At 35.2% G+C, this 19,414-nt stretch overlaps 1 protein-coding gene across 1 annotated transcript in view; it reads left to right on the forward strand.

Moving 5' to 3' along the window:
• PTEN (phosphatase and tensin homolog) overlaps positions 1–19,414 on the forward strand; it is a 102,979-nt gene that overhangs the window by 16,737 nt on the left and 66,828 nt on the right. The window contains exon 2 of the mRNA XM_040254696.1: positions 12,913–12,997. Coding sequence (XP_040110630.1) covers positions 12,913–12,997 — 85 coding nt within the window. The remainder of the gene's footprint in view (positions 1–12,912; positions 12,998–19,414) is intronic.

Raw genomic sequence — 19,414 nt, forward strand, 5'->3', positions numbered from 1 at the left:
ATATTATGTAATGAAAGTCTGACTTTTATCATTTTTTTTAAAAGATTGTTTGGATATGTAAGTGGAAACGTAATGTTTTAACTTGAGATGTTGTGTTATACAAAATTTTGGTACTGTGGTTGTATAAGGTTTTTAAGCTTTAGGTTTCCTAAGAGTTGATTTATAGAATTTCATTATTCTAGAACTCAACCAGGAATTGGATAGAATAACTCTTCCTTAAAAATTTGCTTAAATATTTTTCAAGTGCTTTGCTTTTTCCTGTAGCTCAGTTCTTGTCTTTATGCTAGTAAATGAGTTTCCTCTAAAATCTTGGTGTTACATTTTCAACCACAGCAGTAGTTGTTAATTTCTTATCATCCCTAAGAATTTAGTCGTTGTTTCTTAGCTGTCTTTAAAATTGCATATTGGGCTTAATAGGATCTGATTAATTTTAATCTACTTTATTATGTTGACATTGTTTTTTGCTGAGAGGTTTGTTACCATGCCAAGTGTGATTAATATGATCAGATGTAATATTTAGATATGATTTTGAATTTATGTTCTTAAATGCAGCTTTGCATCTGGGGTTTCTAGTTTGTGTAAGAAATGTCTTCCCAATTTAAAATTAATGTCTGATTAAAGCAAATTGTTTTACTAGTATCAGTTTATAGAATTTGTTCATTCTTGAATTGTAGGCCATGAAAAGAATGATGCCCTTTTTGGTAGGGCGGTGGGCAGGCTGTGGATAGATAGTACATACCTAAATTATAGCTCTTACATGGAATGTGGTGCAAATGTAGGTGAGATTTTCTGTCTAAATACTTGAGGTTTAAAAGTCTTCACCTGTTCTGTTTACTTAATAGTATTTAAAGGGTGTGAGGTATTAATAAGAGCTTTTCCCCCTCTTCATTTCTCTCCTTTCCATCTAACTGTTGGTATTTTTGTCTTTCTCTGTGTTAAGTGTTGTGTTTTTAAAAGTTTATTTATTTATTTTTATTTAAAAAGTTACTCAGTTTTTTTAATGTTTCAGCTTAATTATTTTCCAAGACTTTTTTACTGTGTTGTCCTTTGGATATGAAGATTCCATAACTAATCATGGTCAGTAATTGTGTCTCTTGCCCTAATTGCAATAATTGGGTTCATACTAAGATGGAACACACTGTCTAGAATTAAGACTGATAACAGTTCAAAGCCATCTATGTAGACTTACTGTTGTAGCTGTTAGTATATTCTAAAACTATCTTATTAAATCTTAAGATGAATTTTTGCTAGTATTTTAGCAAATATGTAATTTAAGTTCTTTTGGATAATACACTTTTTCAAGCAATTTTAAATTGGTATGGTTAAAATACCATCAGTGGGAATATGAATCATACAGTATTAGAACAAGGCACTTATCATAAGATCAGTAACATGATTCTTACCAGTAGAGGAACAAATGCCAATATGTTTGCCTTCATATTTTAAAATCTACCTGAATTTCTAGTTCATATTGTTCTTACCCAGATTAAAATACTACACTGAGGCAACACTATTTTTGCTGGTTGAGGAAAAAAGTAGGTAATTTCTAAATGATTTTCTGACTTAAGCTCTGAAATAAAGAGATTAGATTTTATAATATTAAAGCCAAATATGAAACAGTAAGTACATACTTGTTTGGAGCTTTTTTTCCTTTAAAATGGATCAAATTAATGACTTTCTTTAAAAGGTAGATTTGATTGTTAGAAGTTAATTTAAAAAGTTTGCAGTTTTGGCTGAATTAATAGGAGAAGGAAAATGCACTTGTTGAAGACACATTTGTATTAGAACTGTTTTTTCTTAGCTAGTGTGTGGTAGTTTTGAATGTTAGAAAATTTGTTCATGATTGTATCTAAAAGGTCAGTTCAGTTACAACTCTTGGAAATCTTTTTTTCTTTCAGAATGCAATTTGCTAATACTGAGTGAATTGGCACTGAACGTTACTAGGCTTTTGTTGTCATACTACTGACAAATCCCTTGTCATCTTCTGTACCTTAACTCTTTGAATGTCTTTTTTTCTGTAGAAGTTAATGACCTTTTATCTTTTTGCATAGCTATAAAGTAGCCAAAACTAATGTTTTAGGTAATTACTTCTATTAAATGATAAAAGAATGACTTTTATCATAGAATGATATTCAGAAGTAATGCATAAATCTTAACATTGAGTATGAATTTTAGAGCATAAAGGACGCCCTCTTATGTACTTTAGTGTAATAATGGATTGAAGTAATTTCAGGTTTTACAGTCTTAATATGCTTATTAAGATTTTGTGGTAGGATGTTAGTATTTGGCTTAGTTCAAGTTGATAATGTTGTTAAGTGTCTAATGAATGTTGTTGAACTGATAATCTTTTTGAACGTTATTATTTGTTATTAGTAGTCAATCTTAGATGTTTTTTAGTGGGAGCAGCGCTTTAGGGAGGGGTATGTGTGTGTGTGCGTGTGTGTATGTGTATTTTAACAGCAGCAGAGTTCTGAAACAGGAAATCAGTCTTATCGTATTCATCCAGAGACCTAGGAAGAAGGTAATTGTTCGGTGTACTCGTTAAAACCAGTTAGTTGAGCAACTTAAATTTTTAGAGGTTCACAGATGCAGGCTTGAACAGTTGGATATATTATTTCATAATTAACAACTACTCTGGAGAAAAACTGATTCAGTTAGTTGAGGGTACTAATACACTAAACACCTCAGCTCAATGCACTAATAAATAATGCTTTGGATTTTAAGAGTATTGCTCATACTATCAGTGACTTGATAAGATATTTTTCTGTTATTAGTTCATGGGGTTGCAAAGACTTGGACACGATTGAGCGACTAAGCATACACACATCAGTGACTTGATAACATATTTTTCTGTGGTTTTAATTTGCTTAAATTTAAATAGTTAAAAGTTCACAGTGCCTTGATTATTCCTTTAAAAATATATATTTTTTAACTCAGTGGAATTTTAATGTATCTGGCTTGAAATATTTTCAGAATTATTCTTAAATTTGAATGGTTTAATAGAAAAAAGTTACTTCTGTTTTATATCTGTCAACTGGAATTTATCTTTCCCTGTTAATGTACATATGAACATAATTAGATTTTATGAATCAGTGTTTCCATACTGTTCTATGATCTCTTTTATAAACATTTTTTATGTCAATGGGTACTTATTTTAAAAGCTATACAGGTGATATTTCATCAGGCTAAATATCATGATTTGCTAAACAGCGCTACTGTAAGTATCTTTGTATAGTTTACCTTTTCCTTTGGTTTGTGTTCGTAGAGTGTAGTGTTAGAGTAGGATTGCCAGAGTGAAAAGGTACAGCAGCTTCACAGCTCCGTATTACAGCTTGCAAATTTCTTGCCAAGTGAACCAATTTATAGGGTTGCTTCTAAGTGGAAGATTTACTGGCAGTTCTTAATATTACCTTTGAAGAATGTGATGTTTTCATTTACAAAGTGAGGTATAAATTTATGTAGACTTTTCTGTTAAGAAGAGTTGGTATAGTATAAAAACATCAAAGAAAGTTGAGAGGTTTAAATTGCTTGGAGAAATAGAAAACTTTAGTAGTTCCTCAGTTATTTGGCTTTCTGGTTTCACAGTACTAGCAGAAAATTTAAAAGTGTTCAGTGGAACCTAAAATTTATGCTAAAGTGAATTTAAGTTAATATATTGAAATTCCTTTTATAATTTGTTTATGAAGACACTGTATTGAGTTGCCTTGTAATGAAACATTTAAACTAAAAAAAACAGGACATTTCTAACTTATGCAGATTCAAATAGTTACAACCCCTTATTTACAACTGTAGACCCCTTTGCAGTTTTATAATTTAAAGATACTTCCTCATATCTCATTTGATCTTTGAAACAACCAGTGAAGAAATTGCAAGTCTTACTATTTTATAGAAAAACAAAAGTATTTGAGATTCAGAGATTCAGTAATTTAACCTGAAGTGTAGGCTTCAGTTGCAAAGCTAAGGATAGGATTCTGGTATTTTATATTAAAAAACAGTATATACATTAAGGGCTTAGAACAGGGCTTTTCACCTAGAAAATATTTCCAGTGTTCCTGTTCATTTCTCCTTTATTCTTAAAATTCCCATCTTTTTGAGCATTCTTTCTCAGTTCTGTAGTTCATGCTTTTGTACCTCTGTGCCCTTTTCACTTTAGAAAATAAAATTTTAGGCTGCATTAATTTGGTTTGTAGAGGGATAATTATATGACATGTATTAGGGCAGATGTTCTTAAGTAATAAATAATTAACACTTTATCAACTGGGAAATTCAAGCACCTTCGAATTCTGCTTTCCTCCCAATGTGAATCATCAGTTTAGAAACGAGATCCAAACATTTAACACACTTTTTAAGGAAAAAAAAAAAAATCTAGTAAGAAATATAAAATCTTTTATTAAATGAGAAAGTCATAGAAGTCTATGAGCATGGCTGGTATTTAAAGCATAGTTGATTATAAAAGTTGATAATGTGGATATAACTGACATATTTGTAAAGTATTTGTTAAATTTAAACCAGTTAAAATTTGTTGAAAGGAATGTAAAGCTGATGTAACTACTGAATCAGTGGCTGAATTTTTCTTCTCACCTGAGCCTTAAGTGCCTGTGAGTTGAAAGCACTCCCAGATAGCCGAGAAAAGCTCCAGATATTCCTAGAAAATGAAATTAAATGGTAAAGTTCTGGTATTTGCTAACTTGTTTTTGATTGTTGTCTTGTTAGTCTGACTTGATTCCTTTACTCCTGCTGCCAGTTTAGCTCAATGTTCCTTTTGTGATCTGGGCAACTTCAGATTTGCTCCAGATACTCTTTGATACTCTCTAAATCTATATGTCACTTTTATTTGACCTGTCGTGTTCCATGTATGGGATAGTTTCTAGCTTCATATTGCACACCTTTCAGTTAACTAGATTCTAAAAACAACTTTTATGTGACTTATGGAAATAATTTTCCTAGAAATAATTACAGCAGGAAAAATAGTTAGTGATTTATAATTTAAGACTGCATTTCAGTTTGTAAGTTGTAAAGGGACAAGCATCTATTAATATATACTATACCTATTGTATATATTAAATCCAAATATCTATTAATATATACTATATGGAGTACTACAGAGAAACTTTTCAGAACTGCTTTACTGTTAGTAATTGTGCTTCAAATAAGATACAGCTTTTGTGTCAGGAAAACATTGTTGTAAAATAAGGCTCAGGGGGCCTGTTTTTCCCCCCCTTACCATTTTAATAAAATATGCAATAGAATGGAAAGTAGTAAAACAAAATATCTTAGGGAGCTATATTTGGTTGTTATCCTCTATTTGAAAATTCAAGGTAAACTTACCATATGAACCCCATTAATTTAGGCTCAAATAAACTTCTGAGGTAAGGTAGACTCATGAGATCTCAACCCACATTTTTTTTAAGCTTTTTGTAATTATTCATTTATTATCTGTTTTTGGCAGTGCTGGGTCTTCATCGCCGTGGGAGCTTCTCATGGCGGTGGCTTCTCTTGTTGTGGAGCGCGGCCTCTAGGGCGTGCAGGCTTCAGTAGCTGCAGTTCCTGGGCTCCGAGCACAGGCTCAGTAGTTGCGGCACACGGGCTTAGTTGCTCTACAGCCTGTGGGGTCTTCCTGGACTGGGGATCGAACCTGTGTCTCCTGCATTGGCAAGTGGATTCTTTACCACTGAGCCACCAGAAGCCCCCACAAGTTTTCTTTTAAAAGACCTTTTGTTAATTAGAGGTAACTTGGAACATATTTTTAGTTTTTTCAGTTATGCTTGGATGCTTAGAACAGCCAATAAAAAATTGTTTAGCTTTTATCATAGCCACATTGTAAGAATAATAGGTCAGTTATGGGTTGAATCAACTTCTGTGGACATTATTTTTAAAATTATTATATTTTAAAACTTAAGATTTTCTCTTTGGGACAGTATTCTGTGATGTGAGAAGGATTGTTGTAGCACTTGACTCAAATATGATATACTGTGTATAATTATCAGAACTCATAAACCAGCCACTTAAGATTTGTGTATTTAATTGTATTAAGTTATACCGCTATTATGGAGAAGGAAATGGCAACCCACTCCAGTATTCTTGCCTGGAGAACCCCATGGACAGAGGAGCTTGGTGGGCTACAGTCCATGGGTCACAAGGAGTCGGACACGACTGAGCGACTTCACATACCTCTATTAAGGCGAAACAAAACAAATTTAACGTGTTTGTTTGAGGGAGGGGGAGTGGAGGGGAGACTACCAGTGTATATCAGACCTCCTGTAGCTATGGTGGCGTTCATCCTGGGCAAGAGAGGACCATGCGTGCGTTTCTTACCTGTCTCCTCATTTCATGTGCAGTAGCCACTGATGCGGGGAATAAAGGCTTTTCCCCCCTTTTGGAGTTACATTTTGCACGTGTTCTTAAGTTAAATAAAAAAGCAATATACTGAAGATTATAAAGAGTTAAAGTTTCTGTTAGGCTTTAATGTTCTTTAGAAGAGTTAGGTTATTCAGCAAGTCAGTGTCATTGGAAAACAACTGAACAGTTACCGTGGGCTCCTAAGATCTAGTATTATACCCTTTGTTCAATTGATAGACAAACATCATTATGTTCTAGGCATTGTTCATATATTAAATCATTTAATCCTTAAAACAACCCTGTATGATGGGTACTTTTATTAGCCCCTTCTACTTATTATTATATCCAGTAAGTGCAAGTTAAGTCTATTCTAATATTTCCTCCTTGGTTATTCCTGTTTGGTTGAAATTATCTAAAAATGTATGTCATAAAAATTTTAATGGGAAGCAAAAAAGTTGTATGTAAGAAAGATTTTATTTTATACAATTCTTGGCTTGAGAAATGTTTGCCTCAAAATTGAGTACTCATTAGTTGCTGACATCAATTTTGGAAATAGCAGTAGATTTTTCTGTTGTCTTTTAGAAGTTTTTTAATGTTTGATTAGTAAATTACTTCCATTTGAAGTTACATACATAATGGGTTTGAATTGTAGCTTTTGATCCACAGTTTCATCATCTGTGGACTTTCCTTGTGGCTCAGCTGGTAAAGAATCTGCCTGCAATATGGGAGATCTGGGTTCGATTCCTGGATTGGGAAGATCCCCTGGAGAAGGGAGAGTTCTGGCCTGGAGAATTCCATGGACTGTATGGTCCTTGGACTTGCAAAGAGTCAGACACGACTGAGTAACTTTCACTTTCATCATCTGTGAAGTGGTAATGTTGCTTCAAAGGATTGTTAGGATTAAATGAGAATGTATTTGGCATACTGTCTGGGACATGGTCTCTGTTTTTCTGATTTATGATGGATGCCAAAGTATTGGGTAAAATTTCAAACTGTATGAATAAGGAAGGTGTAAGTGAGGAAAATGAAACTTTAAGAATGCTAGATTCCTCAGTTCTGTTTAAAGGAAGAGTTGGATTGTTGCTCAGTAAGAGATTGCAGAGCCATGGGTTGTTGCTCTGCTAGAAACTCCCATGTTGATCCTGGCCTCTGACTCCTTATCTGTCTGATTGACTTGAACTTCCTGTCACAGCATCCTTAAACCTAGACCTAATCTTAGTCAGTCCTGCCACCTTCTGCATAAAGCTTTGTGTGTGAGCTGTACTGGGCTGCTTGCTTTTTCTGAATATTTTGTGTGTTGGGTTGGCCAAAAAGTTCTTTTGAGTTTTTCCATAGATGGTATGGAAAAACCTGAATGAACTTTTTGACCAACCCAGTATTTCTATGTATCTGTTCTACCCTCTTTTTAGAATGTTGTAATTGCTTTTGTTTCTTTTTTTTTCTGATGTATGACTTATTTCTTAAGGATTTCTAACATATTACCTATCTACTTTGTGATTTCTAACATATTACCTACTTTATCTCTACCTCTGCAGAATTAATCCTTCTTTGTCTTGCTCTTAAAACATCTTGATCTTATGTATATATAATGGGCCCTTTGGCGTAGTTGTAGGTTTGTGTGTCTGTCTTCCTTGATAGAATAGGAACTCCTAGAGTGTGGTGGAGAAGGCAATGGCACCCCACTCCAGTACTCTTGCCTGGAAAACCCCATGGACTGAGGAGCCTGGTGGGTTGCCGTCTATGGGGTTGCGCAGAGTCGGACACTACTGAAGTGACTTAGCAGCAGCAGCAGAATGTGGTAGTCTTTGCTTACTTAGACTTATGTTCTCAATGTCCCGTGCACAGTGTTCAGTATGTGAATGTTCAGTGTGTGTTTGGATAATTGAGTAAAGGAGGGAGCCGATGAGTATCCCCATTCATGTGTAGTTACTGACAAGTATTTTTCTTAAGTAAGTTTAACCAAGCCCTTTGCAACCTTATTTACTTTATTTGTTAATATTCATAGTACAAGGATAAATTTAAATTTAGTCTTTGTTAAAATGACTGCATTTCAAGGGGCTTTACATTTCTGTGCTTTTTAAAAAATTTACTGATGTGCAGTTAGTTTACAGTGTTTCAGGAGTACAGCAGAGTAATTGAATTATGTATGTATGTACATATATATATATATATATATTCTTTTTCAGGTTCTTTTCCATTATAGGATATTCAAGATGAATATGATTCCCTGTGCTGTACAGTAGGTCCTTGTTGATTATCTATTTTGTATATAGTAGTGTGTATGTATAAACCCTAAATTCCTAATTTATCCCTTCCCTCACTTATATGCTTACCTGTAAGGCTGGAAGCTTACTAGCATTCCCACTGAAATTAATGGTTAGGTCAGGTAAGTTTGTTAGTAGTAATAAAATTTTTTTACATAAAAAATTTCTGTTGCATTGCTCAGAAAACCGTGGCATAATTTCAGTTTATATTTTACAGTAAAATATGTTTATAATTATTTAGTTAGAAATTCCAGATTTGTGGTAGTTGCCACTGCTTGGGGTTCCCTACTGCTGCCTCATTTTTTTTTTTTTCCTGTTAATTTCCATTTTCTTATGTTTGTATTCTATAAGACAGTTAAAAAGTAAAGGTTATTCATATTCAGGAATCGTAGTGCTTCAGGCTTGATTTGAGCCTCTTGTCTCTTCATTTTTTTTTTGGTGAGTGGACACCTAAAACATTTTGGTAATTAGGAATTACATTTTTAGGTGGGGCTGCTTTCTTATGTGAGAATGATAGATGATGGCTAATATTTGTGATGTTAAAAATGATGATCCTAATGGAACCCTTTGAGGTTGAGGGTGAATTTATGTATTCTTAAAGTGACAAAAATTATCCCTGGCCTATATACTTTCATTATTTTTTTTTTTTTTAAAGAAATTCAGCTTTTAAAAAAATTACAAAGCTGATTGTAAGTCATACAGGGCAAGACTATTTTGTTAAGACATTTAGGAAATAGATTTGGAGATAATTATAAAACAGTTTTTCAAATCTGTTATAGAAACTGTATAGGTGATCATATTAAAACAAGCAAAAATGAGAAAAACTATATATTGCTACTGCTGCTGCTAAGTCACTTCAGTTGCGTCCAGCTCTGTGCGACCCCATAGACGGCAGCCCACCAGGCTCCCCCGTCCCTGGGATTCTCCAGGCAAGAACACTGGAGTGGGTTGCCATTTCCTTCTCCAATGCATGAAAGTGAAAAGTGAAAGTGAAGTTGCTCAGTCGTGTCTGACTCTTTGTGACCCCATGGACTGCGGCCCACCAGGCTCCTCCATCCATGGGATTTTCCAGGCAAGAGTGCTGGAGTGGGGTGCCATTGCCTTCTCCAATATTGCTACTCCCTAGATATTACTACCTTTAGTACTTTAGTTTGTAATCTTTCTGTCTACATATTTTAGTTATACTGTATGCTGTATATGTTTTCTTTTATTAAAATAGTATCACATTGTACCTTCTCTTTTGAAACCTTTTTTTGTTTTCCAGTCAGTAATGTCTACTTTTCCATTTCTGTAAATTTTTATCTCAGCCAGTACTTAGATCATATTTAAAATTTCTCTAGTTGGTTCAAAAATATCCTTAATGGCTGGTTGCTCTGAAACAGTAACCAGAACAGGACTGTACCAGTGAGCTTAACTTTCAGAACCCTAAGTCTGTCTAAACCAAGGGCAGCTACCCATTTCTGCTCTCTTCAGCTGTGAAATGATACTTGACTTTTTTTTTAAAAAGATAATTTGAAAGATACTGAGTCATGTCCTACAGACTTTTTGAATTGTCCAGTTCATACACATAATGTCGTTTGGCTTGTTCTATCTCATATCTGTAAGTTAAAATGTATATGTAAGTGCTTCGTGGATTCTCAGATTGAAGATACCTCGGCTCTCACAGATGATGCTGTGTCCTTCATATTGCATCACATCAGAAGTCATGTGATCTCTACTTAGCTTGCTTGGTAATGCTGAGATTCACCACTGAAACTGGGTGATGACAGTCTTTTCTGTGCATCATTCAATTATGTTTGTCTTCTCACGTTAGAAGATCTATTATGTGGTGTTTTCTTACATTAGAAGACATTGTGTGGTATTACTTCGCCGCTGTTAGAAAGTTCAGTTCCTTATTATCCATTCACCTGTTGATTTAGTACCATTTGTTGATCCTTGCCTAAGTCAGTAATTTTATTAGGGCTTTCAAAGTTTGATTTTTCTGATTCTAATTGATTTTTCTAAAATTTTTATTTTTATTAACTGGTGTTTTCTGTTGTGTCTGCTTTATGAAATGGAGCTATTGAGTTGCCCTGAAATAGAGTTCCTACAGGGAAAGCAGGATAAACCCTTTATCTCCCCCTTTACCAATTTCAAAGTAGAGAAAATAACTATTCCAGAGACACTCAGCAAAGCTCAAAAGTGAAAATAAGTTTTTGTTTTGTTATAACTTTTTCTGTATTGAGTATCTTTATAGACTCGGGGATTTATTTCCGTTTTATTCAGGATTCTTTTGATTTACTACCATTTACATTTTTCCTCTGATGCTCAGTTTGTCACAGATTTAGCCATGCTTCATGCTAGCTCCTATGTCTGTTTGATATAGGCCACTAATGTATGTATGCTTTCCCCGCCCCCAGATCTGACGTCAACTGTTTTTTTCAAGGAGTTGATACCTTTTAGTGTAGTATGATATTAAAGATGAAATCAGGGTTCTAGAAGTGTTTACTGCTGCTCAGGTGACATACTTTTAGGCTGTTTCTTTGGAAAGACCTAAACAATGTAAATGTCTGCAAGCATGAGTTCATATTAATATTTTCAGTTATTACTTGATTTGATTTTATAATGTTCTCTCTTTTCTCTTACAGTAATAACACAAACCTTCAAGTCGTTAACATAACTTCATTGATTTTTTCCTATGATATAAAGAAAAAGTTTGAAGATATTAATACTGATGTCATTAGAAATTATTGGAAAGGTTTAAAATTTCTTTGTAGCTCTTTTTTCTTAGAAAACTTCCTGCCCAGAAGTATAGTAAAATTACAGTGTCTAGATAACCCTTGAAATAAATCCTTTCTCCTGGTTACCAATTTGATATTTAATCAGATTTGTTTCAGTGTGTGCTTGCCTCCTTCCCCTCCTCTCGATGAAGCAACCATTTTTATTAGTCTCTCAGTTATCTGTATGTGTGTTGGAGCATTCCAATTCAGGCAAATATATGTGTAAGAAATTAGTTTATAAAGTATTTCTTTTATACAAAGGTGGCATACTATATACTCTGTTATGCACATTTTTTTCCTTAAAATATTTTGTAGATCTGTCCAAGCAGTACTAATAATTATATAGAACATATAATAAATAGGTAATCTTTTCTTAAATTACAATATCAAAATGAAAGGTTTTAGTAATTTAAGTAGTTATATTGGATTGAAAATAATATTGAAATAAGCTCACTAATGTGAATGCAGCAGAAATTAAAAAGATCTCTAAAAAGGCACTGAATATGATGAATTTTGTATTGTATTTGGAAGATAAATGGGTCCAATAGGTGAGCATAGAGCTTTGGAGATGGTCTTGAGTGGTTTAAAGCAGTTAAGATTGGCTGGTTTGAAACATCTTTGTCAGAAAATCATGAGATTAGAGAGAATTGATGGAGCTCAAGAAATGAGAGCCAGTCTGATGGACAAAATCCTCAGATATGTGGATAATCTCTGCTGCTTTATAGTTTTATATAAATTTTTCTTGAGTGTAGAAGTTTGTTTTTATGCAGCTGTTGTATATAAGTTAATAGAATGGGCACGCTAAGTATTGATTACGTTGTTTGGATATGAGATTAAGTTTCTACCTCAGTTCAGTATTATCATCATAAATACCAAGGGTTAAGATAGATCATTGTGGTTTTCTCAACCTCCTCCCCATGTAGAATAGGAAATTGAAGTCTAAAAAGGGTCAGTTGTCCAGTTTATGCATCTGATTAGAGGAATAACTTGTTCTTAAATCTAATTTTCTAACTCTTAACTGTATCTACTTTTCTCTGAAAAAGGAGAAATTGTGCAGCTGGTTCTTGTTTCGCTTTTATTTTGATTTTTGGATTTTGTCTGGATATTTTAGTATTGTAAACATGAAAGTTACCTTTTACCTTAGATGCATTCTAAACATACTGAGTAAGATTTAATAATCACTGTTGTATGATTCTTTGTGTGTTAGTTGCTCAGTCGTGTCCGACTCTTAGGGACCCCATGGACCATAGCCCACCAGCCTCCTCCATCGATGGTATTTTCCAGGCCAGAATACTGGAGTGGGTTGCCATAGATATTTTTGGGGGTCAGTGTATTTACCTGTATTTCTTAATTACACATGAGGGCTTATAAACAAATACATTTCACAGCCTTATTATTAACATGGTTTGTAGTGGGGAAAGCTTTTTATAATCAGCTAATGTTTTAAAACATTTACATGAAGCTTGCATTGTATATTTCAGTAAGCTAATGTTTTAAAATGTGTACATGTGGTTTGCATTGTTGCATGTTTCCTTAACTCAAGCACTCAGATATTTATCCAAACATTATTGCTATGGGGTTTCCTGCAGAAAGACTTGAAGGCGTGTACAGGAACAATATAGACGATGTAGTCAGGTAAGAACTTTTAATTTTCCGTTTCAAATATTGATGTATGTTCATGTTGTATTTTCATTTAGGAAAATTTCTAAACCACAGTAAAAGATGTACTTTTTGATGTTGAGTTTATTTTTATTACGTTGATGATCTATAACTGCTTTGTTTATTTTGCTTCATGTACCTACTCGGCGTCAGTGGGATAAAACTCATTAGATAAGAACTGACCTTTTACATAATCAGGTATATGTGTTATGATTTCCTGGACTCCATAAAATGCCCCTCACCAGTTTAACATCTGGGTTCCATTGCACTATTTTTGTCTTTTATTTCACAGTTGGATGTTAGCCTTAAAATCCTTGAGTGGATTTATTCACTTAAATTTATTTATGCTAAGGCATACATAAATGATGTAGTTTTACGTAGAACAGTTTATAAAGGGGCATAAAGTATTTAGTGCAGGGGATCTGGAAAGGGATCTGTTAGACACCAAAGCCTGGGTGTCTGCTTTTCAGTTTTGCATCGTTTTTAAGAGGAATTATCATTAACATCTGAGCAATAGTTCTCAAGGCTCATTTAAATGACCTTAAATACATTTATGACCTAAGAGTACATAATATATTTTATGAAAGAAGGAATTTGTGTCTGCTTTGTGAACAGTCAATATGTTTTCTAATTTCAGAACAAAAAATTTGTGTATAAATAAACTGTAAAATGTCAGTAGGAAGTGTAATTGGCTTTTAAAAGTTTAAATTTTCTATCATCCTTTGTACTCTCTTTCAGAAGTATCCTTTTTGGAGACTTGCAGTTTAAATATGTGGTGGTTATGAGAAGTAAATGTTACAGTGGGCAGGAAAGCACTTTTTAAAGCATTATGCAGATATAGGATTCTTTTAAAATAGTTGTCTTAATATTTAAAACTATCTATATACTCTTATATGAGCCAACCATAGTTGTTTTTTCCAGTGGTTAATTTTTAGCAATTTGCTTTGAACCAAAGTCTGTTTACATTTTTGCAGTATTGAGTTGTACCCAGTTGGGTTTTTGTAATGCTTATATTGTGTTCAGAATTAAACTTCAGTATCGACAGAAAAACTCCCAGACTATTTTGTGGTTGGTACATGAGGCTGTCAGAGGAATGATTTAAGAGCCCGCGATTAAGAAATGAGTTTGCCTTCTAGTAGTTGGGCAGGACACAGTGGAAGAATGGGAGCAACAGCTTGATATGGCTTAGTCAATGTTAATACCAATCTACAGAAATACAGTGAATGATAGAAAAAAGATTAAGAGAAGTAAATTTTGACTCAAGAGAGATGGAGAATCTTGGAAACGAGCAATGCTGTCGTGAAACATGTTTGCTGTTACGGTGAAGGAGTGTTTCTCAGGCCTCTTTGTGGCCTAGAAGAAACATTTCTAAAGTCGATCTACTTAACATTACTGTAATTCTGCATTCAACCAACTACTAATTCAAACAAGTCAGATTGATATCCACACATAAAAAGAGTATGAATACTCAAGTAGAGGATACATTTTCCAGTCACTGTAAGAATATCCTTTTGGTAAATTAATTTGATGTGCTAATTTCTACATTGTTCTCTTCTGAATGTGAGTTTGTCTCTTCTGACTGTGCATTAATGCTGAGGCTGATTGGTCATCTTTCCGGTTACTGATAAGTCCAGTTTCTGGTTCTGTGTGTATGATTTACATATCATCATCAGATCTTTGGTGGTGGTGGTGTATCGTTTTGTCACCACGACATGTTCGACCCATGGACTGCAGCATACCAGGCTTCCCTGTCCACCATCTCCCAGAGTTTGTTCAAATTCATGTCCATTGAGTCAGTGATACTACTTAACCATCTCATCCTCTGCCCACTTCTCCTCCTGCCTTCAGTCTTCCCCAGTAACAGGGTTTTTCCCAGTGAGCCAACTCTTCACGTCCGGTAGCCAAGTACTGGAGCTTCAGCTTCAGCATCAGTACTTCCAGCGAATATTTAGGGTTGATTTCCTTTAGTATTGACTGGTTTGATCTCCTTGAAGTCCAAGGGAGTCTCAAGAGTCTTCTCCAACACCACAGTTCAAAAGCATCAGTTCTTTGGCATTCAACCTTCTTTATGGTCCAACTCTCACATCCATACATGACTACTGGAAAAACCATAGCTTTGACTATACAGACCTTTCTCGGCAAAATCATGTCTTTGCTTTTGAATACACTGTTCAGGTTTCTCATAGCTTTCCTTCCAAAGAGCAAGCATCTTTTAATTTCATGGCTGCAGTCACCGTCCATAGTGATTTTGGAGCCCAAGACAGTAAAATCTGTCACTGCTTCCACAGTTTTCCTTTCTATTTGCCATGAAGTGATGGGACTAGATGCCATGATCTTAGTTCCCCCCCCACCCCAGTTTCTTTATTATTTCTAAAACAAAAAATAGAAAAGTCATAAATCTTCAAATAATCTCTTAGTTTTTTGAATGTTGAGTTTTAAGCCAGCTCTTTCACTGTCATCAAGAGTCTCTTTAGTTCCTCTTTGCTTTCACCCATTAGGGTGGTACCATCTGCATATCTGAGGTTGTTAATATTTCTCCCCACAATCTTGATTTTAGTTTGTGATTGATCCAGTCCAGCGTTTTGCATGATATACTCTGCATATAAGTTAAATTAACAATATACAGCCTTGTCATACTCCTTTCCCAATTTTGAACCAGCCTGTTGTTGCATACAAGGTTCTAATGGTTGCTCCTTGACAACAGGTTTACCTTCTTTACAACAGGTAAACCTGTCAGGAGACAGGTAAGGTGTTCTGGTATTCCCATCTCTTTAAGAACTTTCTGCAGTTTGTTGTGATCCACACAAAGGCTTTAATGTAGTCAATGAATCAGAAGTATATGTTTTTTTGGAATTCTCTTGATTTTTCTATGATCCAGTGAATGTTGGCAATTTGATCTCTGGTTCCTCTGCCTTTTCTAAACCCAGCTTATACATCTGGAAGTTCTTGGCTCACATACCACTGAAGCCTAGCTTGAATGATTTTGACCATAACCTCACTAGCATGTGAAATGGGTAAAATTGTATGATGGTTTGAACATTCTTTGGCATTGCTTTTTATTGGAATTGGAACGAAAACTGTTCTTTTCCAGTCCTGTGGCCACTGCTGAGTTTTCCAAATTTGCTGTCAGATTTAGTGCAGCACTTTAACAGCATCATCTTTTAGGATTTGAAATAGTTCTGCTGGAATTTGTTTGTAGTAATGCTTCCTAGGCCCACTTAACTTCACATTCCAGGATATCTGGTTCTGGGTGAGTGTCCATACCATCATGGTTATCCAGATCAGTAAGACATTTTTGATATAGTTCTTCCGTGTATTCTTTCCACCTCTTCTTAATCTCTTCTGCTTCTGTTGTCCTTGCCATTTCTGTCCTTTACTGTACTCATCTTTGTTTGAAATGTTCCCTTGATCTCTCCATTTTCTTGAAGAGATCTCTAGTCTTTCCCATTCTATTGTTTTTCGCTACTTCTTTGCAGTGTTCATTTAAGAAACCCTCCTTTTCTCTCTTTGGTAGTCTATGAAACTCTGTGTTCAGTTGGATGTAACTTTCCCTTTCTACCTTGCTTTCACTTCTCCTCTTTCCTTAGCTATTTGTAAAACCTCCTCAGACAACCTTCTTGCATTTCTTTTCATTTGGGATGGTTTTAGTCACTGACTCCTATACAATGGTAAGTTATAATAACGCCATCAAGAAAATACTGTGCTGGGAAGTATTTTGATCTGTCATCTTCTGACTTCAGAAACCTCTGCCTTTATGCTTCTGAATTAAGATTCATATACATTTGGCTTGTAATCAGAAACAGCGGTTGAGGTTTATTCTGTCTCCTTTAATGGATCTAATTTATTTTATCTAGCTTTTAACTTTTTCAGATGTCACTCTTAGAAAAAGGTTGCTGCTAAGTCACTTCAGTCGTGTCCGACTCTGTGCGACCCCATAGACGGCAGCCCACCAGGCTCCCCTGTCCCTGGGATTCTCCAGGCAAGAACACTGGACTGGGTTGCCATTTCCTTCTCCAATTCATGAAAGTGAAAATTGAAAGGGAAGTCGATCAGTCGTGTCTGACTCTTAGCGACCCCACGGTCTGCAGCCTACCAGGCTCCGCCCATGGGATTTTCCAGGCAAAGGTACTTGGAGTGGGGTACCATTGCCTTCTCCATAGAAAAAGGTTAGCCAGTGATTACTTTAGCCAACTGATGTTGTCACCAGCTGGTCTTGTCACCCTAGTGAATAATGGTTGTAGCACATGAAAATGAAGAATCATCAACCGAAGATAATAACTACGCTGTACTTGTTTTGTTTTTTCATTTTTTTTCCTTTTTTTTTTTTGATCGATGGATAAATGGCCATAACGCTTTGCTGTTATCAGTTTACCCCTCCCCACTTAGTTTATGAGAAAGGTGCACAGAGTGACCATGAAGGAAGATGTGTCTTTTCCTATGAGCTAAAATGAAAGTGAATAATTTGTAAATAGTTTGTGTGTTAGGATTAACCTCTCCGTGGACATGACCGTCTCCAGTACCTAGAGAACTGATTTCCTTGAATGGCTTGCACAGTATTGGAGTTCAGTTCAGTCGCTCAGTCGTGCCCCACTCTTTGCGACCCCATGAACCGCAGCACACCAGGCCTCCCTGTCCATCACCAACTCCCAGAGTTCACTTAAACACATGTCCATTCAGTCGGTGATGCCATTCAACCATCTCGTCCTCTGTTGTCCCCTTCTTCTGCCCTCAATCTTTCCCAGCATCAGGGTCTTTTCCAAGGAGTCAGCTCTTCGCATCAGGTGGCCAAAGTATTGGAGTTTCACCTTCAACATCAGTCTTTCCAATGAACACCCAGGACTGATCTCCTTTAGGATGGACTGGTTAGATCTCCTTGCAGATCAAGGGACTCTCAAGAGTCTTCTCCAGCACCACAGTTCAAAAGCATCAATTCTGCGCTCAGCTTTCTTTATAGTCCAACTCTCACATCCATACATGACCACTGGAAAAACCACAGCTTTGACTGGGTGGAACTTTGTTGGCAAAGTAATATCTCTGCTTTTTAATATGCTGTCTAGGTTGTTTTCTTCCAAGGAGCAAGCATCTTTTAATTTCACGGCTGCAGTCACCATCTGCAGTGATTTTGAAGCCCCCCAAAATAGTATGTCACTGTTTCCATTGTTTTCCCATCTGTTTGCCATGAAGTGATTGGACCAGATGCCATGATCTTAGTTTTCTGAAAGTTGAGTTTTAAGCCAACTTTTTCACTCTCCTCTTTCATTTTCATCAAGAGGCTCTTTAGTTCTTCTTTGCTTTCTGCCATAAGGGTGGTGTCATTCTGCATATCTGAGGTTATTGATATTTTTCCTGGCAATCTTGACTCCAGCTTGTGCTTTATCCAGTCCAGCATTTCTCATGATGTTGGAGACACTAGTACTAATTGGTAGTGATTTTTATTTTTTATTCAAAGATGGTAACGCCTCAGTGAAAAAATGTCTTTATTTTCTTATATCTTTTCTGTTAACAGTAAACTTTGGGATTCAGAAACTGGGAAATCTAAAGAGTATTTACAATTACCTTTTCTTCTTTAATCCCATGTGTTTCCTATGATTCCTATGATTTTTCCCCCCAAACAAGAAATATTGTTCAGAATTCAGACTTTGTTGTTGCTGTACATCATTGCTTTGAATAAAACTCATATTCCAGATACCTTCATGCTTAAAGTATTAGCTGTTTATGGATATAATTTGTTATAGCAATGTAAGATTTTATACTTGAGGTATTCAAATATTTAACTTCTCCTTTTGAGGTTACCTCCTGGGATCAGGAATTAATGTAAAGAATAAGAGTGGAGGAAAAGTGAACCAAGTTGAAATTTTTTTTACTATCTTTACTGCAGGTGTTTTCTTTAATAAGCAGTTAGAATTGACAGGGCAAGACAGGGTCATTTCACAGAACGGAAATGCAAAAACTAACTCTTCCCAGATCATTTTTTCTTCTCTTCACCTTAATGCTGCCTTCTCTCTCCTTTCTTTCTTGCCTCTAAAATTCTTGCTCTGACCAGCTGGTAATATGAAGCAATGTTTTATTTGGGTGATTTATTGTTCTTTGATATGTATATTAATCTTATTTTTCAGGTTAATATTGAAGTTATCTGTTAATAATTTATATGTTACCTGTATAAATCTAGGCAATCTTTAACAAATTGATGATGCTTCATATGTTTAGCAGACATAGTTTAAGAATTGTTCTGTATGTAATAAATCATAGAAGTGTAAATTTAATAGAGATGAACTGGCTTTCTTACTGCAGAACCTTTAATGTGCTATTATGCATTGTAATTCTCCCAAGAATGAAACTCTAATATGTTCCTTTCCTTTTTTTTTCTTTCCCTTTCTCTTCTCCTCTTTCCTT

Source organism: Oryx dammah, unplaced genomic scaffold (genome assembly GCF_014754425.2).
Source record: "Oryx dammah isolate SB20612 unplaced genomic scaffold, SCBI_Odam_1.1 HiC_scaffold_14, whole genome shotgun sequence".
Taxonomy (NCBI): Eukaryota; Metazoa; Chordata; class Mammalia; order Artiodactyla; family Bovidae; genus Oryx; species Oryx dammah.